The sequence below is a fragment of the Perna viridis genome, chromosome 15, assembly GCF_037379345.1.
Source record: "Perna viridis isolate PV_CMFRI_1.1 ecotype Kerala chromosome 15, ASM3737934v1, whole genome shotgun sequence".
NCBI lineage: Eukaryota > Metazoa > Mollusca > Bivalvia > Mytilida > Mytilidae > Perna > Perna viridis.
Genome location: NC_142459.1, coordinates 21,057,038 through 21,082,349, shown reverse-complemented (window position 1 = coordinate 21,082,349; position 25,312 = coordinate 21,057,038). Strand labels below are relative to the sequence as shown.

General features: G+C 33.9%; 1 protein-coding gene across 1 annotated transcript; it reads left to right on the top strand.

Annotated features, from left to right (window-relative positions):
* Positions 1 to 1,707: 1,707 nt before the first annotated feature.
* Positions 1,708 to 23,910, top strand: LOC148597440 (uncharacterized). The gene is made up of 24 exons (XM_088564402.1): positions 1,708 to 1,836; positions 5,680 to 5,715; positions 6,306 to 6,326; positions 6,611 to 6,640; positions 7,418 to 7,435; positions 7,843 to 8,138; positions 8,892 to 9,186; positions 9,920 to 10,221; positions 10,730 to 11,015; positions 11,992 to 12,324; positions 12,547 to 12,675; positions 13,401 to 13,619; positions 14,256 to 14,309; positions 14,810 to 14,860; positions 15,646 to 15,834; positions 16,383 to 16,487; positions 16,770 to 16,922; positions 17,419 to 17,529; positions 18,238 to 18,423; positions 19,198 to 19,287; positions 19,753 to 19,860; positions 21,295 to 21,339; positions 22,940 to 22,993; positions 23,293 to 23,910. The coding sequence occupies exons 1-24, from the start codon at positions 1,773 to 1,775 to the stop codon at positions 23,847 to 23,849; spliced, it is 3,732 nt and encodes a 1,243-aa protein (XP_088420528.1). The 5' UTR covers positions 1,708 to 1,772; the 3' UTR covers positions 23,850 to 23,910.
* Positions 23,911 to 25,312: the final 1,402 nt, after the last annotated feature.

The window sequence follows — 25,312 nt, the reverse complement described above, 5'->3', positions numbered from 1 at the left end:
CCTGGAACGTAGTCCCGGGAACCAGGATAAAAATACCCATGCTGAGAGGACACAAAAATTCAAAATACTTGCAATATGAACTCCCACAAAAAAAAGAGCCCGGAAAAACATCAGATGACTTGGTAGGGTAAGCATAACCTGCTCCACAAGCGGCGCCAGTCAAGTTGCAATTAATTAAAATATGATAAGCATTAAGTTCGGTGTGTTGTCAATACGGTTAAACGTACAAATTACTGAAACTGTATTGTTACATCTTTGAGATGCAAACTACATATGAATCAGTTGTGATCAATCACGATTATGAAACTTCTGTAGTGGTGAGATAGCAACAAAAGATGAACATACGGCTGTTTTAGCAGCTGATATGGCTGCATCCTAGCTGTACTGTGAAAGAGTCATCTATGTTAAAAAGTGAGGTATGGGTATCAAGGAGGCTAGTGTGCAGCAGTTGGTCATTTGATGTAGAGGTCAGGAGTATTCAGATATAATGGAGGCATCATCGATATAACGGAAACTGAGATTGTGGGACTCGGCTGGTCGCTTCTATTTTTTTTTCTGTACAAAACTAGCTTTATTCCAATAAAAAACACCTTCTCACATGAAAAGGTGCTTTCTACTAGTTTTAAATCTGCACAAAAAGTAACCAAACAAAAGTACTATAACAGCAAAACCATTTCAATCTAATTTAATATCACCAAAATTGCAGCCGAAAATTTCTCATATGGATTTTATTCTGTTTGACCATTTAAGAAATGTGAATTCGACTTACTGTCAATAAATGTTCCACACTAACTTTCCACAAGACTCCCACTTCCCTGTTTTTGTTAGAGGTTGTATGGTTTGACGTTCTTAGTTCCGGTAGATTGTTGCCTTTATTAAGTGTGTAAGTTATTCACAAATCCTATCAAACTCGTCAAGGCAGTTTACATTTCGATTCCGTGACGATTTGCACACAGCACCATTCCAGGCTACACCTTTGAACGATATTGATTTCTAATTCAACAAATCCAAACGTAATATGAATGATACAAGGTCGTAAGGAGAATGTTCTTGCTCTACATTTACACCTACAGTAAGATCAATACGAGAAGGATGATTTTGGTAATTTGACTGAAAAGAGAGGGGGACGAGTTTTGCCGGTCAGACAAAAAACAAAACGAAATACCCCCCCCTTACACACACACACACACAGAGACGCACACACAAACATCAACAACAACAAATTTTGAAATTCAAATAGACATTGTTTTAAGTAGAAAGGTTAAGCAAATCAGGTCTCGTGAAAAAAAAATCATTTGTTTGTAGTCATGTGGTTATAAGAACAAAAAAAAAGATCCTCACCATAAGCAGCAAACCATTATTCGCTGATGAAAAGAATTAAACTGGAATACATTTAAAATATTACTTTTTTGCACCTGAGTTACAGGTAGCATGCTTCGAATATTGACCTTTACATCAACAATACTTTCCCATTGTTTCGCTTATTTTCTCAATTCAAAATACTCATCAAAACAAAAGTACATAAGAAAAAAAACAACAGAAAACCACATGTCAACGTCGTGTTTTATTAAATATTATTTACAAAAGGACTAATGTTATACTAAATCCTGTCAAATAAAGCATCTATACAAATGTTACACTCTCCCCGGTAATTCCTCAGGTTCTGGCAAATAATGTGACGTTTCTAGTGACGACATAATAGCAAAGAGGTATATAAACGCAGTCATTTCCGATATAGTCCTTTGAGGGAAAGGAGCCACACAAGCTTGACCATGAAGTGGTGTCTGTTTGCAGGAACTTTACTGCTGGCTTTAGTCCACCATGCCAGCACAATGAGTAAGATTTTCAAATATTTTTTTATTGGATACAAACATATCATTTGTTTTCGGAATCTATAGTGATATTTCTAAGGCTGAGACTTGATGTCTGTAATTTTATGTCTTTCAAGAATCTTTGAAAATTGGTGAGTAATTTGTATTTCGGTAAATGCGCAATGCAGGATTATCCAGGTGTTAAATCATCCATTTGTTACATGTACATCTAAATATGTAATATCTCGTAGTTTGTCCAAAATGTGTCGTTTTCTGTGTAAAAGTAAACAGATCATAATGATGCGAGTTTTTGTATTATATTTGGTAAGTTAAGTACAAAATTCAAAGTATTTTTTAAATAAATCCTCATAAGTCTGTAGAACATTTTTTTTCTGGCTTGCTATTGACATTCGTTTACACGTATGTCTCAAAATGTATTTCGTCATATTTTTGGTAAGTTGCATCTGATTACGGCGATAGTGTGTTGTTTTTGTACAAATCTGTTTGATCCTAAAATTTGAAAAAAAAGACCGACGACTGAAAATAGTTAACGTAAAACATAAAAGACAATTTAAACAAAAACAAAACGAAACAAAGCAAAACCAAAAAGAAAAACAAATGTCGAAGCAAAACTACTTCAAGAGTTTGCATAATTTTCTGTTTGTGTTCCTAATTTGATATTAAATTAACTTTTCTTATACTTTCTTTTTACATAAAGACCTCTTTTACTTCTTTTTTAACGAACGACGTCTATTTTTCGCAACCCACATACATGCTGTCTGTTGAAATGCCTGAACCAAGTCAGGACCATTGAGCTGGTTTCCAACTTTCTGGTTTTTACCCTTATATTGACCTTTTGTTATACGAACTGTCCTTTTGACTAGTCCTTCTGGTTATTTCTAGATTTAATCAGTTCGGTAATATTGTTAATTCCATTCATTTACATCTATTAATTTCAGTAAATGCTTTAAAATAATAGAAAACCTTCAAAAACATTCGAGCGAAACGAGCTCTTTCATAAATACAAATTGGTCCCTAGAATTTGTATATTGGCCAATTTTGCCAGCTTTGATTTTTTTACATTATAAAAGAACGTACATGTACTTTCTGACAAAGACAAGTTCTGTGTTAACTCCTATTGCCTTATAACTGACTCGTACATGTACATGTATGTGCCGTAATATAGGGATTGTAAGAGGCTTAAATCCAAGCCAATAAAATTTCTTACCAATAGAAAAATCCGATAAAGTTCCATATAATTCATTTATGAAGGTAAATAACAAAATTTACGTTTTTAACAACCGTAACTTCTTACTCTTTACGAACAGGAGAACAGATAAAAATTCCCAAAGAGAGATAGTCCTTCCCTATGCATTAAATACTAGAAATATTTTAACGGTTATCGCTCTCAAGAATTTAACTTGATCACAAGAGTTTGCATGGTATTTCTTAAATGGTGGTTTATTTGTTTGCTCTTTTCATTTTGGATAAAAAGAGATCGACTGTTAGTTTTTGTGTATCAACCTTTCTTCACGGATCCACTATATTTTAATGTTTTTAGTCCACAGTAGCATGTATAATATCAATTTTAAATCATTCTGCACTGTTATTTTTACGTGTAAAAGTAACCGCTCTACATAAATACACGTAACATATGCATTCTGCCTCAACGATTCAAGAAGACCCATGGTCGTCACGAATGCAATAATGAAACGGTGATTATAAAAGAAAATGCATTATGTATGGATAAGGATTAATTTTAGATCTAAAAGTATATTTAACGATCTGGAAAATTGAACAAAATAATTTCTGTAGAAATACACATGCAACACATGGTAACAAAAGATATGTTAATATACAATATTTGTATAACATGACCTTTCGACGTTGGATCAGAATTCATATTGATATCTAATTAAATACAACAATCAATTCTTAATTCAAGTGACTTAAAGACGTGATTAATCTGCTTACTACGTACACGTACTTAAAAATAAAAAGTACATACATGGTAATAGCTAAATTCACAATGTTGTCGTAACTTAAATCCTATCCCCGTGCTTGTAGTTTTGAGCAAATAAATAAAAATTATGTTTAAATTAAGCAATTATTATATTTCGTACATTGAAGTTACCATTTTAAAAATGGTTGCACGGTATTCCATTTGACTCGACCACATTTATTGTATACCAAAATGCTAGTTTCAACAATAGCAATAAATAGTTACAGAATGGGAAAGTCTTACTTTTTTTTACATAAAAATGTAACAAAGCAATCTTTGCAGATTAGTGCATGCCCATGGGATACTTAAACGAGATATCGACCTCGACCGTTGGCCTCGTATGATATCTTTATTTTAATCATTAAATTTCCATAAAATATGATATAGCATGCACTTAGCTGTCATAATTGAATAATGTCTCTAGGAAGTAAAAATCTTCGGAAATCAGTGCAAACTATAGGCAACAATAATTATCAGGCAGGAAGCAAATAGAAACATGTTATAAATTAATAAACGCCCAAGAATTATAATTTGAAACAACATACATGTGTACATGTGGCTTCATTTATGTACATGTACATGCAATTGTCAACAAGTGTACTCTATCCTTTCACTAACACAGAAATACGTTGACACTTGATGCATCCGCACTCATCATATCATTTAACCGTTTTAATTCAATATACATGCATCTCTTATCTTACAAGACAAAGGGGTATATATGAAGCTCAACCCTGAAAATAAACTTGGTGTAATCAACATAGATAAATATATTGGAAATGTTATATAACTAAAAGCGTACCTCAGCAACAAAACTGTTTATCAACATAAAACATGGAAACCTTAGCCCAAATGGAGCAAAATGTGGAACACACTTGCTTTCTTTACATTTTTGCATCCTTTGAAGGAGGTTTTGGCCACATTGGTTGACTACTTAAATATTTCAATCATGAAAGTCTATTGTACCAAAGCATCTTTTGATTAGATGTTAAGTTGTCGAAACATGTGGCTAATATGTCCGGACTGAAAAACTATCTACATGTACATATACATATATACAGACCTAATAATTTTGATTTTGGCACCATACTTTGATATTACATGTAAAGTCGTCATATCTACGTGATAGTTTGCAGTCCGTGCACAAAAGCATAACTATCAGATATACTAGAACAACGATACTTTGGAAATGCTAGAGAATATTTCAATCATGTTTGTCACACCTAAATTAGGAACTTAAATCTCGGTGATATTTTTGAAGCTTTTTAGTGCTTTACAACGATGTTCAACGGGAAAATGGTTAGTCACACCCGGGTATATGGTTTAGCAACACTTATCTTTATGGGATGGGTAAGGATGTGTCCCTATCCAATCAGATTCCGATCAATTTACTAGTACACGGATTGTATAACATGTCTTTTAAAATTTCTGTAATGTTAATTCAGATATTCCTGATTCAGATTATTACCATATATAAGGATGTTCTGTGTTTAAGAATAATAAGGAATTCAAAGGGTTGTGAAATCTCTTAAGATCTTTTATGCTACAATAATATAAAGAGAAAAAATTGACGGGTCAGTGCGTTCTTTTTTTAGATATAATTTATTAAAAAGTGGAGGTACCTAGGCAAAACATAGCAATGCTATGAGATGGATAAAACCAAAAGAATTTGACAAAAGAGTTTGAACATAACCAGAGAATTAGATTGAAGATTTAATCATACACAAACCAGATAATGTGCTTACACCCTGGTTAATAAACAAATCTTAATTATGAAATACAATATGACAAGGGTCTTATCTTCGATCTTTGATTTTCAATAACTAAAACTTAAACAATCGTTTTTGTTTTCGTTTTAATTTACAGGTATGATGCACGCCACACCTTATAAAATTAGCACAGGTAAGAGTTCATATACTTCATTTAGAATAGACTTTCATGGAAAAACTATCGAGAGACATAGAAAAAACTATCGAGAGACGAAAAATAAAGAAAGCAATGACATTGCTGGTGATAATAACATAGCGTCGGAAGATGAGCAAAATCTACTTATTTTTTCTGGGTTTTTTGTTGTGTTCTTTCTCTTAGTATAAATTTAAAAAATATATGACACTACTTAGTTTATGTAGTATGTTTCTAGATTCTTTACTACTGGATTCACATTTGTACTACATGCACATGTACTACATACATGTAGTGACAAGATTACACACTCGGAAAAAAATCAAATAAAAAACAAGTACTATCTTTAAAAAGACGCAGTAAAATTTCTTCTTTTTACTAATAATTTCCAATACAACTTTTTCGAACGCCACTAACTTATCGGTATTTGGCCAATCAGGAAATAGAATTGCGATCAGGTGACTTGCGTTTCCATGGAGAAGCGTCTGTCAGGTCAAAGGGTAAAAAGCGAAACTATACTGACTGCGTCGGAAAATAACAACGCTCTTATATTTTTTTTTCATTATATAAATTATATATTCATTTTTCAGGCGGTGGAGAATACCAACCTGGTAAGTACATGTAGTGCTTTACGTCAAAATAGTCCGTTAATTGTATTGCCACTAGTTTTGCGTTTGATATTTGAATTAATTTTGCAATTTCTCCAAATTAAGCATGAACTTTTATTTAAGTTCCATTTAACTTCTAAACATCAAAAAGCATGCCTTGGCGAAGACTAAATATTGAAAGTAGGTTCGACGGGCTCTCCATTGACATGCCCCTTAATCCATCATTGCATGTTAATATAAGGTGGTTGTTTAGTTTGTAATACATTTATAACTTTATCTTTTTATAGTAATTGTACCAGTAAAGCATAAGGTAACAGGTATGTAGGAAGCCAGTATTGTCTATATTAGAAATCAGTCTTATCTGGAAATGTGAAATCTATGTTGACTTAAGAAGGTAGACATAGGGTAAGGGAAATAACTCTTACATATCATCGGAACGTTTTGTATAAAGTATTTTACATCAATCTTATCTAAGCATCGAAGTAATTCGAATTTACTTCATTCTATTTCAAATGAAAGCTTGATAAGCTTTGATAACGGTTTAACGTTGTAAATTCTACATGTATCACATAACAATTAACGTCTTGGCAAAAAAATGTTCATTGGATTTTGCTATGGAATTAAGGCACGAAAAAGTTACATAAACTGTTTGAACCAAAGTCAATAAAAATATAAATCTGTTAAATACGTTCCTCTATATACATGTAACACAAACAATGCCATATAAAAATTGTTCTTTTATAATGGAATTAATCAAAACTTATCGCATACAATGTAAGTAAAATCAATGACAATGATTAAAACAAGTCAGAAAGGCTTAAGCCCAAGAGACAAATACCAAGCAAAGAAATCCAGGAGCCGGAACCGGAAATCAACGAGTACATGCATATGTAAGCATAATATACATGTGGATGATAGACACTCCAACACTAATGTATACACATGTAGTGATTTCAAGATCGTTATACTTTACACTCAAACAAGTGCTAGTTTTCCAATGTATTAAATATGCCTTCTAATCACCATTATCGATACATGTACATGTATCACATTAAAATTAAATAATGTAAATTAATCTGTGTTCTATATTTCAGAACACAGTCACGGCTATAGTAAGTATATAAACTAAATTATATATTGTTTTTAGTTTTAAATTTCGATTTAACCTCACTTCCAGAATTCATAAGCAAGTACCCCATTTACAAAATAATATCGACTCAGGCAAGTTTTTTTTTCTATTGCTAATTAATGTATAAAACAGACATTTGCGAAATTCTATTCAAAAATATTAAATGCATTACTTGTATAAACGTAAAACTCAAACAAATGTAAGTTTTTCATTGTATTGAACATCTCATTATAATTAAATAATGTAAACTGTTTTTGAACATTAGCAGGATTTTTTTTTGTTTAAGAGATATATTATACATTTTATTCCGGCGGGAAATGACAAAAACCACGTGTTATTTTTTTTTTCATGGATAAAATGAATTTTTTACCATTGGCTCTTAAATTTCAGACGATGGAACTTGTGATGCTAAAGCTGATATTATGTTCCTGTTCGACGACTCGTCTAGTATTACTGCCGACGACAAGGAAAATCCGACAAGGATGAAAAACTTCATGAAGACCATTGTCACCAAATTCAACGGTGTCGGGCCTGGAGGTACTAGATTCGGTGTGGTAATGTTCTCCGCCACTGTAACGGAACAGTTCCCTCTGACCAAATACCAGAACAAAGAAGATATTCTGAAAGCCATTGACAAAATCCAACCTACCAATGGTGGACAGACAGCCATTGGTGCTGGGCTACAGGTGTGTTTTATCTAAATATACCATATATTTAGACTAAAATATAACTTATTTTATACACGCATTATTAGTGTTTGCTTAAGTCCAAAATCGTCTACATCGCACCCCTTCACAAACCATACTAAAATTACATTAAAATATGATATAATGAACATGACATGTTAAAATCTGTATCATATGCTGTATGAACACGAGACTCCTATATCACCCCAAGGCCCTTGGGGTGATATAGGTCTCTCGAGTTCATACAGCATGTGATACAGATTTTGACAAGTAATATTCAGTATATAATATGCATTTAGTTATAATCCGTCGTATTTGAACCCATTTCGGATAAATGTCAACATTTACAATATCGGTGGATCCCCCAAAGCATTCTCTATAAATACATATGTATATTGAACTCGTGACGAACAAGAAATAAAGTTTTCTAAAAAAGTTTTGATCGATGTAGTTAATTTTACAAAGTTCCAAAACATGTTCCGCCTACACATATTTTTTTTATGAACTGATTTACTTGTCTAACTTACATATATATGTGGTATCCTATACTTGAATTACATAACACATTGATTTTCATCTAAATTACATAACTGATAAATAATACATTTGTAACTTAATGAGGTAGATCTAGGGTAAGGGACATAACAAGTTTTGTTTTAGACCAAAGACGGGTTAAATGTGGTTGCAGTAGAGTATATTTGTACTTTTTCCTACATGTACATGTATTTGACATGATCTTCATTTTTGTTTTAGTATGTATCAGAGAACTCTTTCACATCAAGCGGAGATGGCACAAAACGTCAGAAAATCGTCATTCTTCTAACTGATGGTAAAAATAACGCCCAACCTCCACCACTTACGTGGGCTAATAAACTGAAAGGAGAAAACGTTACCATAATCGGCATCGGTGTTGGAAGTGATTTTACTACCGGTGACGCAAAGGGAGAACTTGAACAATTGGCCTCACACAAAGACTACGTTCTGACCAGTACCTCTTTTACACAGCTTAAGACTCTTATTGATCAAGTTGTACAAATGGCTTGTGAAGGTATGAATTATTGGCGTAGGAAGCGGTTATGTTGGTACTGCTCCGACCGTACCAATAATTTTGACAGGTACGGTATGTCGTACCAATAATTTTCACATTTTCGTGGTAAGGCCTCGTGTCTCGATATCAAAAACAATACCAGTAAGTTTTGCTTCCTACGTCTTTGTGAACTGGTTAATCGAAGTAGACAAATGTATGATCAACATTAGACAGGTATATTTTACTCACTGGTTTATATTATGAAAGGACTGCGACAATTTACACTAACAAAAAAATCAGATAAAGTAAGCTTGTAGAAACCGAAAGCGGAATGTATCTAATTTAGATAAGCAGACATCTTAAATATTAACTCAATCTTTCTAACTGATCCCTGTTTGTTTCACAGAACAGATTCCATTATGTTTATACGCCTGTATTAATGTTGCTTACATGCGTACGTTTTATTGGTACACTGTAGTTATGATCTGCAGAAGAAGTCCAAGTATCACTATTGTTCTTTTTATAATATCAGGAGATTTATTTTATTGGGATAAAAGAGTGATTTTAATTTTTAGAATTTACCACACATATCTAAAGATCCACAACTTGTTTGCAGTAAAATGGTTTCATTTGTTCATTTAATCAAAATATTGCAGGATGTTACATATAACAAAATCTGCTAACAAAAGGGGGTATCCAAAAAGTTGAAAAAAAATCAAATGTTCAAAATTAATTTAAAAATTTACTTTTATAGTATGCGAGGTTGACTGTGATGGAAATGCCGACATCGCCTTCCTGTTCGACGACTCATCTAGCATCAGCGAGGACAGCAAAGAAAATTATCCAAAGATGAAAGAATTTATCAAAGCTGCCATGGGAAGATTCGATCGCATCGGTGAAGATAATGGAACACAATTTGCCGCTGTGCTCTTCTCCGACAGAGTACGTGAACACTTCGGTTTTGGTGACTTTACAAATTTAAAGGATCTACACGATGCTATAGATAGGATGAATACGAGTAATGGTGGGGCGACTGCCATAGGTGACGGATTGGATGTAAGTAAAATCTGTTAAAGAAATGGTATCTATTAAGAGCTCGTTCGCCCGTGTAAACGTAATGGGATAACATGTTTTGGTTATGAAGAACAAAACTATCTACTTTCAAGTAAGGATGTTTAATAATGTTTAAACCAAGTAGAATATACAAGATTTCTAAAATACCCGCTCTTTGTCTTTGGTAATCGTACGAACTCCCTTCCGAATTATGTACGTCAATTACCACAGAACAATATTGAGGCATTTATGCTTAAAATCCACTTCAAATCGATGACGCCACTTCTCTATTAATCTCCATTGTAATCAAATGAAGTTCGAAATTCCCATCCATAGCCCCTTGTTCTACTGATCATTTGATACAAAATGCAGTAGCGGATTCATAAGACCCGGAGATTGAAACTACATTTCGTTGGAGGTTACAAGCAAAAAATAATCCACTAAAGGTCTTGTAAGCCACATTATGGGAATCATTTTTAAAGTCGGTTATTGTAATGTTTTAATTTTACAGTACATTGCTACAAACACCTTTAAAAAGATTCGAGGAGGGGAAGTCCAACCCATCGTTATACTACTGACTGACGGAAAGAATAATGCTGGATATAAAAACCCAGAAACTGCAGCTGCTGAACTGAAGAAAAAGTACAAAGCACAAATCGTCGTGATTGGTGTCGGAAACAAATATGAAAAATCTGAGTTGATGAATATAGCAACTGACCCATCTTACGTGTTCGAAACCGCAACATTCGATGGACTAGCTAAGATTTTGGATGATGTCGTGTCTATGGCTTGTGAAGGTATATTTCCATGTTCTATAAAATTAGATAAATTAAATTTAAGAAAAAAATTTTTCGACACTACATTTTGTACACTTGTGAAGATGTAACAACTGTGCAGTCACTCCCATCATAGGAGTTCCAGTATGAATTTCATGTCTTTCATAATACAATGACATTGATAAACTTAAGTACCAGTCTTTCTAAAAATTAGACAGAAGGTGATTCATGTATGTGTAAAACCCACCAAATTCAGTCTTATTTCGTGTTCAAAAACAGTTACCGATCACATAACGAGTCTTGTCTTAATTTTTCATTAGGTTATTGCGCTTTTGTGATAAAAATTATATATATTGTACATGAAATTTGCACTTTGGAAGAGTTATCGTTCTTGATTTGCCTTCATTTGGTTGATTTCAGTGGAAGATGAATGTATGATTTTCTTTTAAGTGCAGATCTGAATGCAGAAAATGTTGTTTTGTGGAAGTATATCATATGTAGACTGAAAAAGCACCATTTGTTTGGTGGGTGTTTCTTTACCATGGATCACTTTACCATTGGTAGTGTCTGAATTTTATGTGAACTTGTACTTAATACAATATATGGGTAATATTTTACTATTATCTAATGTATTTCAATTTAATAAACAGGACACAACTCTTACAAATCATTGGAACGTTTGTATTCAACATTTCACATCAATCTCATGTAAGCATCAAAGTAACTTAGACTGATTTTAATCTATTCCAAATGAAAGCTTGATAGGCTTTGGTGAAATTGAATGATACAAACATGTCACTGATTTCAAGAGTTATGTCCCTTACAAAAAGTATATCAATATATAAGTCGAATAAAAATGTGTGTGGATAAAATGTAAATGCATACCAGGTAAGACAACTTCTGAAGATGAGAGTTATATGTATAATGACATTTATTCGCCTGAAATGCAACGCATATCATTACACTTTTAATTCTTGTACGTACAATTTTTATACAGTGTGCGCTGTTCACGGAGTCCGTCACGGACCAAAAGGACCAAGAAAGAAATACTCAGCCCCATCCGCCCCATCCTACGTTCCGGATACCCCAACCGTAAACCCATACCCAGCTCCAGTCGTAGATACATCATCAACTGGTTCCTCCGTCAACGTCCCATACACCGACCAAGCTGCAGGAACATCATCAACCGGTTCTTCTGTAGACGTTCCATACACTGACACAGCCGTTGATGTACCAGTCGTCGATACCAGTTCATCATCAGCCACACCATATGATACTGGATCAGTAACCTCTGATGTCGTTTCTACATCAGGCGATATGGAAACAGTCAGTAAGTTCATACAAGTTCATGTATATAACATGTTTTCTACCAATTTCCAGGGATTGAGTTCCATGTTGCATAATGAAAGGAGTTAAGGTGTTTAAAACACGTCTAGATCTAGAAAACGAAAACGTACTGACTGATGCCCACAAGTTCATCTTACATACTGATTTTATTTTACAAATAACATATGTACATTTATGACCTCACCATTGTCTTATTTTATGCCAGAACAAACACAAAGTTCATCAGTGGACGTTCCATATGTTGCTTCAAGTCCTTCAACTGACGAAGTCGCCACCCAAACAGGATCAATGACGTCAGACGTCGTCTCTACATCAGGCGGTATGGAAACAGTTAGTAAGTACCCGTATCTCTACATCAGGCGATTTGGAACAGTAAGTACCCGTGTCTCTTAATCTCTGAACTCATGTTGATAAATAAAACAACAAAACAAACTAGAAAAAAATTTGTAAGAAATTGTAAGTTTCCTTTTAGAAATCGGCTAAGACAATATAAACAGGAGGAGCTGCATTATTTTGAATTGCACACGACAATAAGTTGACGCATCGTACGTATCTAGTGTTGCTACAATGAAAAAATACGCATCGTTCTGTATTACAGCATAAGCTGGTAGGTAATGTTCTGTATTACAGCATAAGCTGGTAGGTAATGTTCTGTATTACAGCATAAGCTGGTAGGTAATGTTCTGTATTTTGGCATAAGCTGGTAAGTAATGTGCTGTATTATAGCACAACCATTTATCAATATAATGACTGTATCAAACACTATAAAAATTAATAATGATATAAATTGTTAAATAGCATAGGAAAAGAACATTTCCTTACATGCCAACACAGAATAATGTACCTTGTTAGAATCTAAAAGGATTTTCATTTTTAAAGTGGCGTCAATGACAACTTTGACATTCACAATTTGTACTTTCGTTTCTGTTAATACATTTATCTTCAGACCCTTGTTGCATTGAATCTCGATTGAGATTTGTTCTCAAATATTTGAGGAAAATAGCTCAATTTTAGATTCTTTATAAAATCAGACCCAGTATTTGTACTATTTCATTACAGAACAAACTCAGTATGACACCAGTTCATCAACTGACACTAAACCATATGTCCCAGCTCCTTCAACTGACACCACTACATATGTACCAGCTCCATCAACTGACACCACTACATATGTACCAGCTCCATCAACTGACACCAGCTCAGGAACAGACAAAACCTATCAAACAGGGTCATTGACTTCTGAAGTAGTTTCCACATCTGGAGATACAGAAACTGTTAGTAAGTATTCGTCAATCCGGTGATTCAAACTCTGTAATACAAATGTAGTATTTGTCAGTTCGGTAATGCAAACACTGTACTTTTATGGCAGTCCTTTAATGAAGACATTGAAATAATTTGGCACTGTAGTAATGCAGACATTGTAAGTATTTTGTAGTTCTGTAATCCAGACAGTGAAAATATTTTTCAGTCCTTCCTGTAATGCAGGCACTGTCAGTACATACATTTGGGAACTTGTCAATCAACGAATAGAGAAACTTTTAGTAGGTATTTGTCAGTCCTGCCATGCAGAAACTGTAAGTTATGCCAGTCCAGTAATGCAAATGTACAAACTCTTAGTGCTTGTCATTCCAGTAATACAGAAACTGTAAGTATGTATTTGTCAGTCCAGTAATGCAGAAACAGTTAGTACTGGCCGATAAAGAAATACAGAAACGCGTAGTGCTCCTCCTGCGATTTGATATGGCCGAATATATTTCCATCTTGCATCCAATAAATTAGTTTCCATTGGAGAGAAGCAAAATATAGAATTATTACATCTGTGATTCCATTTCAGTTTATTGAGAAAGTCACTGATGTTTTGACGAATTTCGAATACAAACACATACTATTAATTAATTCAATTTTTGTTTCCAGAACAAACCCAGACTGATACATCCGGGTCATCTAAAGTAAAGATAAACAAACACGGTTAGTTCACTAATTATGCCAAAGGAATCCTAAATTCCAAATAAATGTTTACTAACAATTACTGCAGTTCGATTTCTCAAGAATATATCTATAATAAAAAAAAATCGATGTACAGGAAGAATAATAAAAGAGAATGGCCATTTGCTGGAATAACGTGCGTATCTAATACTTGTAACACACTTGTGTATTAACGTAACATGATGTTTGTTCGTACACAAGGATTATCTCTCTTTAACCACAATTATGAAATACTTAAATTCGCATGTAATGTAAAAAAAAAAGAAACGGTAATTCTATATAAGCGGATTCTTAGTCAGTTGTTTACAAATTTCTCATTAATATGGTTCTTAATATGGTTAGGGTACATGTACATGCAGTCTTCCTTTAGTTGGTATTAATAAAGCTATCTTTACCCAAATTTGCGAAAATATTTCCCATGTTTGTCATGTGATCTTCTATACATGTTAATGTTTATACCGATGGTACAATTTTATTTGAAGGTGTTGTGGAATACGTTGCCGACTCTAGTACCGACACAACTAAATACGAACGTAAGTACATACACAGTATGAGAAGTAAGTCTTCTAATGAATGATTAATTTCTTTTATAAAAAACTGTTGTGTTTTGGTCCTACGACGCGACAAGGCGCCCTGTACAGTCTGCGCATGTTACAAATATCCTGAATGCAACTCATTCCCGGTTTTTCGATTAAAAAAAATGATTTGATGGTTCAAGAGGTGGATAAAATGGAGGAGTTGTGCCTTTATGATTGTAAAATTTATTTATTTTATACCCAAGTCAAAAACAAAAAGTGGAAGTCATTGAAATGCCAGCCTCTTTTGGAATTTCCAGATCGGCCGCAGAGTTCGAAAGTGTTAAACATTACAACTTCAATCAAACGCTTAACGAGAGTTATACATGTCTGTATTTAAAAAAAAGATTTATCAATTCATTTATCAATCTGTTTTTTACGTTTTATTCGTATCTTATTTGTATTTAGTTCCTTTTTTACCTTTTAAACGTGGCTATCGTTTATTATTCTTATTGACATTTAATTTGAGACACTTCACAACATAGAATATTATTATTTTTTAAAAAACTAATGTTGGAATAACGACAACGTTTAGAAATCTTCCTTGAAAGTTAAGAACAACTCGATGTTCTTTTTAGATAGATGAGTTTTCAATTGTGAGTAGTGTTTCTTATTCTAATTAGAGCTGGAACTATTTAAGTTGCAAACATGGTTTCTACAGCCTTGAACCTCACCTCAAATATTTAATAAATTCATCAAAATTGATCAAAATCCGAAGTACATGTAGATATTTTTGGTTCCAGCATATTCACCACCAGCAGAAAGTTACTCACCACCATCCATCGACACTTACTCTCCACCAGCCGATACTTACTCACCACCAGCCGACACTTACTCTCCGCCAGCTGTCACTTACTCTCCACCAGCCGACACGTACTCCCCACCAGCCGACGACACCTATACTTCATCATCTTCATCAAGCTCTAGTGCAGGTACTTGTCTACACAAATATTTTTGGCACTACATGTGTCTCCTGTCTCCTTTCATATGTCTCCTTACATGTGTGTCCTTTCATGTGTCTCCTTAACTTTAATATATCTGTTTTCATGGAGTTAAAGAATAAATAATAAGCAACATTCAATTTTAAAAAAAAAGTTTAAGCTGTTAATGAAAAAATATATGTATTGTGATTTGGAGCCAAATCTTATGATATATACATTAAAGACTATTTAAAATTTCGACAAGGTCGATTTTGACTTTACGTTTTGAGTATTAATCTCCAATCTCCAATCACCAGCAAGAATTTTATTTCCGGATGAAAACTTCGTTCTCTTAATATAAAGCTTCAGACACATCTCTCTAACTGGTTACTTCTAAAATGCTTTTCCAAAATTTTCCGACGTTATCAAAAGAGAATATAAAATGAAATGAATCACCGGCCTTTTAATATCATCATTCCAACTTATTCCAACTTTTTGAGGTGTTCACATTCTTCAAGGTCATTTTGCAGCATCTTGACTAGATTTCTTGATTTATACAGATAAATGTAGTAACGGTTACTGCAAGAATTACGGATTCTGTTACGAAGCTGGAAATGGACCTAAATGTATCTGTTCCGCCGGTTACTCTGGTAAAACATGCGAGTGTAAGTATAGTGTTTGTTAAATCATTTGAGATGGAAATAATATAACAAGAGAACAACAAAAGTTCAAAATATCTTTAATACTGTTATAATAAGACCGGCTTTCTGAAAGCTAATCTGTATGCTTGTTTTCTTATTGAAACAATTTTACAACGAAACGTAAAATAAGTAAAAGGCACTTGACACGTCCGGACGTTGCATGACTCACAAGATTATATCCACTGCAAACGTCTTATTTCACATAGTCAAAGCTTGTGTTATAAATATTTTGGTACACACTGACAGCTAAAACAAGCTCCTCCAGCTCCTCATCAACTGACGAGTACTCCTGGTCATCACCATCAACAGACTCCTCTTCATCAGATTCTTGGTCCAGTCCCTCTACTGATTCATGGTCTAGTCCATCTTCCAGCAGCAGTAGCAGTGGAGGTATTCCAGGTAGGCTTGTAAACATACGTTGGGTATCCTCAATGGTTTGAACGGTTAAACGGTCTTGTTTGTACAACGAATAATATATCCATAATAATATAATGGATAGTTTAGCACCATATGGTTCGCAACATAAAGAAACCATGCTACAAATATTCATATCGCTCTATTTGGATTTTCAGCGAGTCCATACAACGTCATAGACCGCCAGGCAGGAAATTTATACATACTGCCTCACTTTCGAAATAAAAGCATGACGTCTTATGTATGATTTGCTCGTTTCTTCCACATAATTACTCCGGAGTAAACAACATCGGAAAAGCATAATGTAACAAATAATTAAATTGGTCAGAACAGTTAGTCGCCCAAAAATTCCATGGGCTCAGGTTCGATTCGGTCCAGATATTTTATTGGATTGACTAACAAGTAACTTTCATATGGCATACGCGTACTGATCTTAAGCATCATGAAATATTTGCTAAGTAAATGAATACTTTTATTGTAGGTATCACATACCACGATTCTTACACAGCCTCCAGCCCAAGCAGTTCCCCAAGCAGCTCCTCTGGTGTCAGCTATGATGACTCCTACTCAACAGGATCCTCATCTGACTCCGGTAATACTATAGACTTGGCCAATTCATCACTTTATTTCTGTCAGTTATTGTATAACCCTAACAGTTGCGTTAGTGAGACAGGGAATCTTAAGATGTGACCACAATCAGTCTTATAACAAAACTATTCATATCCCCATAAGAAAATAATTACCATGTGAATTTTTTTCAATATTATAGCACACTCAATGAGCGGTTGATTTATTGATTTATTGGAAATATCTTGTTCGTCCGTCAGTCCGATTTTCGTCGAAATTATCTCGACTCCCCAAGATGGATATGTAAATTGGGCAAAATGATGTTAGATTGTAATGCTTTTAATGTTAGATATTAACTTCTAATTTTGTGGTATTCCCATAGCACGACAGCGAATGCAACTTCGTAGTTCTTTAAGAAATTCACCGTTGTCCCAATTTTTGAAGCCCTTTGATAACGATTATCAGTTGTGAATTGTGTTTTCTGTCCGATAAACCCATTGACAAATTCGACTACTCCCAAAGATAAAAAAAAAAGTAAAATAAGTTATGATTAAAAACCTAAATATGAATCATTAAATTGATAAGAGAAGTAGCAAATATGTCTCTCCGATTTATTGCAATGCATTGAAAGAGTACAACTTGTTGTCTGTTTTGGTTATATTGTTAAAACGTTCTACAGTTAACAATTATATGCTAGTTTTCTGACCAATATTGAAATTATTTTCACATGCAGGAATTTCTGTATACAGTCCACCAAGTAGTCCTTCAACCCAGGTCTATCATGGTACCCCAGGTACTCCAGGTAGTCATGGAAACCCTGGAACACCAGGAAGTCCAGGCAGCCAAGGTCAACCAGGTTCTCCAGGAACACCAGGTACCCCAGGTGAACCAGGACCACCCGGACCCCCAGGACCACCAGGTAATAGTGATATCATTAATAAATAAAGACCTTGTCTATTTGAAGTGCTTCAAAAGTTTTACCTTTTAGTTACCAAAGTTGGTTTTTGTTTTATGATGTAAAATTATCCCTCTCAGTTTCGGTGTTTGCTTTATGCAACCAGTGTGACAACTTAGTGTGTGAGCTTTAATTTGTCAAAAATCCCATTACTATTATAATATAGAAAGAAATGTTGATGTTTAATGAATCGAGTACACCATTTCCGCGAAACATTTACTGATTGTTTTAAGTACCAGTCCATATAAAGTTCAGACAGTGCCAATGGTAAAGTGATTCATGGTGAAGAAAAACTCACCAAACAAACGACACTTTTTCAGTCTACTTATGCTATACTTTCCAATAACAACAATCTTTTCTGCATCCAGATCTGCGCTTTTAAGAAAATAATACATTCATCTACCATTGAAATCAACCAAATGAAGCCGAATCAAGAATGATTACTCTTTCAAAGTGCAAATTTCATGTACAATATTTATGATTTTTATCTCAAAAGTGCAACAACCAAACGAAAAACTAAGACTGGTTATGTGATCAGTAACTGTTTCTGAAAAAGAAATAAAACTGAATGTGGTGAGGTTCGACATGCATGAATCACTTTCTGTCTGATTACTAGAAAGACTGCTACTTAATTAACCATGTGATGCTTGTTGTGCTCTGTATATTTCAGTTTCTTTTGTAAATTTATTTATTGAGTATTGTACGCCAATAAAACCTAACTGCTGCGTGAATTTACAGGACCAACAGGAGATAAAGGACCTGCTGGAGACGCAGGTTCCGACGGTACACCAGGACACCCAGGTGAAGATGGAAGTCCAGGCGCCCCAGGTAAGATGAGTTTACCCCTTTACTGTAACATACATCGTATAACCAGTTCAGTACTTCATACAATAACCCGATAAACAACGACTTTGTCGAACTCAAGATATTTGTACAACGAATGATGAACAATTGTGAAGTCAGTAAAGTACTTTTCTAAATACTTCACCAACTTGTAAAATCCTGCATCAAAGATTAAAAACTGTAAACGTATTAATTTTCGTGGTGTACCTATTTTCGCTATTTTCCTGGTAGATAGAAAAGCTTAAGAAATAGACCCTTTAAATTAATTTTTAACACTATTTAAAGTTTATCATTCTTTCAAACCGCGGAAATTGATACCCGCGAATATGTTCACTAGACAAAATTCGTGAAAATGGTTATTTGTCTTTCATTGTTGAATCATAAAGACGAGAAATAGTGCCATAGAAGTACAAAGTTGTTTTTAAGTCCACATTTGTTGAATAATTAAAGGAGTTCCAGGAGTACATGGAAATAAAGGTGCACCAGGCGATCAAGGACCTGCTGGTACCCCAGGATTACCAGGGAAACCAGGAGCCCCAGGACAACCAGGCAGAAATGGTAAATATAAATAATAGACTTACACATTTTTTTCTCATTGTCCGTGGAAACACGATAATGTACACATCTTATCAAATACTGTAATTTATTTCTAATATATGCGACAGGACTCTATACAATAAAATGCATTAAGTACCATTCTATGTAAAAATCAGGCAATGGATGACACATATTTTTTCTTAATTTGGTCTTTTTCGCCTCAAGTATATTCAATACTTGTAGAAAAAGACTGAAAAACTATTTATATTTATCCTGAAGCATCTGTGACGTAGATATTTTTTTGCTTGTTACATAGGAAAAAAGTGCGAGAAAATTTTCCTGCCATTTTTCCTTAGTGCATTTCAACTAAGTTTGACATAGCAATATCTTAAAAAGGGAAATTTAACACTTTCATCGTTGTTTCTCAAGTTTATGAGGTATAAATACTTGGATAATGCAGCAAAATCTCTGCGGTTTTTTTTGTTCATGTGCCACACCTAATACACATTTTGCATGATTCTTAAACACGGAAGTACTTAAAACCTTTATAAATAAGCTTAGCTGGAGGCCATAGAAAAGAGCAAGACATACCAATTCATAAAAGTAAAATGCTCCCTTTGTATACACAGTTGGAAATGCTAATTGCTAAAATTTACCGTAGAGAATAAAAAATGTCATTTCTTGATCAGACCAAGCGGAAATGGGGACAAAATAAAGCGCCCACGTTTTAAAATGACATAACCTGCGAACCTGACTATGCAAATTCAAATTTGTGGTAAAAGAGAGACAACCCTGGTGTATTTCATTAGTTACGTCAACAAAGTGTAATTCTCTAATATGAGCAACTTGTCTATTCTATAGACTTGTATAACAAATTCACTTGATAAGGAATATGGCCAGTGAAAAGTTTTAAGGGCAACAATAAATCAATTTATGTTGATTAAGCATAACAATCCCTTTAGTAAAGAACTTCTTGGACAACAATTAGTCCATGTATGGCAATGAACTTAGTCAACCGAACTGTTCAAAAATGCGTCTTCCTGAATTAATGATTTACCGCTAGTACTGTACTCTTGTTTTTGTGATAAGATTTAAATGCCAATTTATTTGAAAATCGTTGCTTTGTGGTGCAAAACATATCCATCAATAAAACACACATATACCGTACTTTTGTTACTGTAATCCTTTCTGCATTTATATCGGTATATTGGAGAGAACCATATTTCCAACGTCCACCCATATTAATCCTATCAAGAAAGACAAATAATGCAAAAGGTTTCTTCTAAAATCTATGTATTTTTTCCCTCAGAAGTGCAACAACCGAATGAAAAGTAAGACTTGTGATGTTGCGTTACAGTGTAAATGTTGAATGAATTTGGTGGGTTGCCATGCATATATCACCTCCTGCCTTATTATTTATAGGTTGCTCCTAAAAATGTAATGTTTATTTGTTAGGTATTCCAGGAAAAGACGGCATCCCTGGTAAAGACGGAAAAGATGGTACGTGACGATTTCTAAAACAACAATAGAACTTCATTTGAACTTAATGTTGTGTACATTGCAAATCTAGATAGAAAACCCAGTTTACAAAAGAATAAACAAATATGAAATAATGAATTAAGTGCCAGTCTATATAAAGTTAAGACACTGCCTCTTGTACGGTGATTCATGCTGTTGAAAAACCCAGAACAGACGATGCTTTTTCGGTCTACATATGTTATATATTTATTTGATAATAGTCCTTTATGTATTTAGGTTAGTACCTTAGAGAAAATACAATTCAGCCTCCCACTAAAACCAACCAAATCAAGAAAAATAACTCTTGCAAAGTGCTAATTTCGTGTGCAATCTATATAAAATTTATCTCAAAAGCGCAATACCCAAATGGAAAACTAAGACTGGTTATATTGTCTATAGCTTTTTCTGAAAAAGAAATGAAAGTGAATTCGGTGGGTTTTTTGACATGCATGAATTACCTCCTGTCTGATTTTTATAAAGACTGCAACTTTGTGCAAAGTAGTGCACATGTTCAGATACATGTACAATACGATGAATTTGAAACCAATCAATAGTTTGGTTGACAGATAATTATATTTTTACGTTTCATATTGCGTTTAAGTATCATTCGTTGTAAGAATTATGTAAATTCTGTAATATGTGATACTCCCCAAAAAGGCTACATATTTTTACTTTTGTTATTAAGTTGCGTTGTAGATCTGTATGATAACATGTTTAATAATTCTTACGAATCTGTCTGTTCTTCATAATCCACATTTGAAATCCTGCAGATTCTATTGAATTTTAGTGTCACTTTAAGAGTTCTCTCCCTTAAATTAGGATTATGCTGTGCATTCTATATAGTTGATTCCTCCCAAGAACACGCTTTTTATGAAAAGCAATGTTAATTTCTGTTTACTATGGCATTTAAAACAAACTATCAATAATAAAAATATGTAGGCTTTCCAACAATGAATCACATTTTGCATGATTCTTATCTTGAGTACTACTTAATTACACGTTAGAGATGAAAACTAAAAAAGATAACATGTATGATAACATGTTTAATAATTCTTACGAATCTGTCTGTTCTTCATAATCCACATTTGAAATCATACAGATTCTATTGAATTTTAGTGTCACTTTAAGAGTTCTCTCCCTTAAATTAGGATTATGCTGTGCATTCTATATATTTGATTCCTCCTAAAAACACGCTTTTTATGAAAAGCAATGTTAATTTCTGTTTACTATGGCATTTAAAACAAACTATCAATAATAAAAATATGTAGGCTTTCCAACAATGAATCACATTTTGCATGATTCTTATCTTGAGTACTACTTAATTACACGTTAGAGATGAAAACTAAAAAAGAGAAGGCATTTATCAAACCTAAAGTACGTAGAAAAGCCCCCAAACACAACAAAGCAAGGTGAACAGTTTACAAAACTGTTAAGTGAAAATATAGTGAAAATATTTACTGTGTACAAAGAACTACAGAAAACACCAAAGCACTCTTAAAAAAACTACTTAATGTTAAAAGATGTACGAAGTACATTACACAGTATAACCATTTGCTATCATATGTGTTTACTCTCTTCTCAGGAACCTTGCATATCGTATTTGACAAGACAGGAAGTTACAAAATAGGCGATGTGGGTAGGTGTAGATAAACTGTATACATATAAAGAGAATTTCTAATCAACAGTTGTGATGAAACTACATCTGCATATCCTTTTATTATCTAATATATTTTGGGATGTGTTTATAAACAAGTCAAAATGTAAAAGATGTTTTGGTGTGGCCAAATAACAAATTGTACACAATTTTATTGAAGTAAAAATTAATATTTAAGTAACGAAAAATCACTCCGAGATTTAAAATGACAAATTTGTTTTGTTCAGAAACATTTAAGGCATAACATTGTTACTATATTGAAAAGATATATTTTTTTATAGAAAAATCTGCAATCAAAAAAGAAGTGAAGGCATGGGCTGCATGGAGCGCAAAGGGTGGACCAACAACAGCAACCAAAAGTGCCTGGGCAGCTTGGACAGCTGCAGCCGGTAACAAACTTGGAGGAACCGGGAAAACCGCCGCATCTTGGGCCGCCTGGACAACAGCCGGAAACACACTTGCAGGAACCGGAAAAACAGCTGCATCTTGGGCAGCTTGGACAGCAACCGGTCTTGGAAATAAGCAAGCCTCAGCCACATGGGCTGCATGGGCCGCCCTTAACCCAAAAGTCGCTCCTTTACTCAAAAGCGCACTTGCTAGCAAAACTGCAACAGCTGGTAAAACTGCATGGTCAGCTTGGACTGCTAAAGGTCCAGCTGCTGTAACAACATTAAATAAAACTGGCACTGGCGGCCCTACTGCTCAGAAAACTGCCAGTCAATCAGCATGGGCTGCCTGGTCAGCTGGTGGCAAAGTTATCCCTAAAACTGCAGGAAAAACTGGTTGGTCCCAATGGGGAGGAGATTACTATGACAATTACTACGATAACTACTATTAAATGCTTTACTGATTTATTGTATTGACATTTATATTGTTTGAATAAATTTCCCTCAAGTGTATATTGGTTTGAGTTTATCAATGAATGATAATAATAACCCTTACACACTTTTAAAACTGAAGACATACATGTACTTTAAAATGAGCTTGTTTTATATAGGTAGATGGCACTATGTGAAACATCTTAAACAACAAAGAATGATTGGTTCAAATTTATATACTTCACTGCACAAAATTATTCTATTCATCAAACCTTTTGCATTTTCATCGACAGCATGGATACCTCTACTATCACGAGCATTTAACGGTCAAATAAATAACGGTACTGCATTTGAATATTACTACCATTCATCTTGCTATCTGTTTTAATTGATGGCTATATATGTATTCAATTTTGGAGTGGGTTTCATTTTTAAACATAACATATAAAAACATTTGTCCGTTACTGGTTGAATAAGATTATTTTTACATCAGATGTTTGACGTCACACAGGTGAATTTTTGTTTTGATATCGTGTTTTCTTTTTTTTTATGATGTACAGGTACAAATGTAACTTACGAAGCAGTAGAAGGTTTTGTGTAACTTTCATTGGTCATTTAGCACGCGTAACAATTATTCTAGCGACGTATTGCATGGGATAAAAAAAAAGAATTTTCCCTTGCAAGAAAAAGAAATAGGCATCTCCATCGACTATCCTGCATTTAACACCAAAGGATCTACATGTATTTCATTCGTTTAAAGATTTTGAAGTAGGAATTCCGAAAATTAAAAAGCAAAGCAGTTACACATTCGTAGGTTTAAATTGTGGCCAATTGATCCTAAAAAATGCTTAAATATGAATAAATGCTTTGAAAGAGGAAACTCACTGAATTTACTATCATATCTATATTAAAAAAAAGAAAAAAACAACTATACCGTTTTTCAGCTTAGTCATATGAAAAACGAATTGCAATAGTTCCAAATTAATTTGTGTTATTGACACTAACAAATACGTGGTTAATAAATGTTAAGCAAGATAACTCTTAAACTGAAATCAAATGAAATGAGACAAAAACAAACAACCAACAAGACGAAACAAAACAAAACAAAGCAATAAATGAAACAAAATGAAATAATTCCAAAAAGACGTAAAAGAGGGACCAAACTCCAACGCTTGTGACGTCACAAGCTAAAGATATATCTTTCGGCAATTTACAGGTAGGACAAGTGTGATCTGAGGGAACAAATGAAGCCGATGTTGTAAACAAATTAAATATTGATACTTTTCAAAATACTTCTTACGATGTATACAAATAGATATAATACATTTCAAGTAATAGAGATATGGTATTGTGTTTAAATGCTTCTGTTGAGAAGTCACTCCTGAAAACATCTGTACAGCATACAGATATTTGTATGATTAGTATTCCTGCATTAAGTGCCAGACTCTGTAAGAATCAGGTAGTAGGTGGGTGTTTCTAGAAA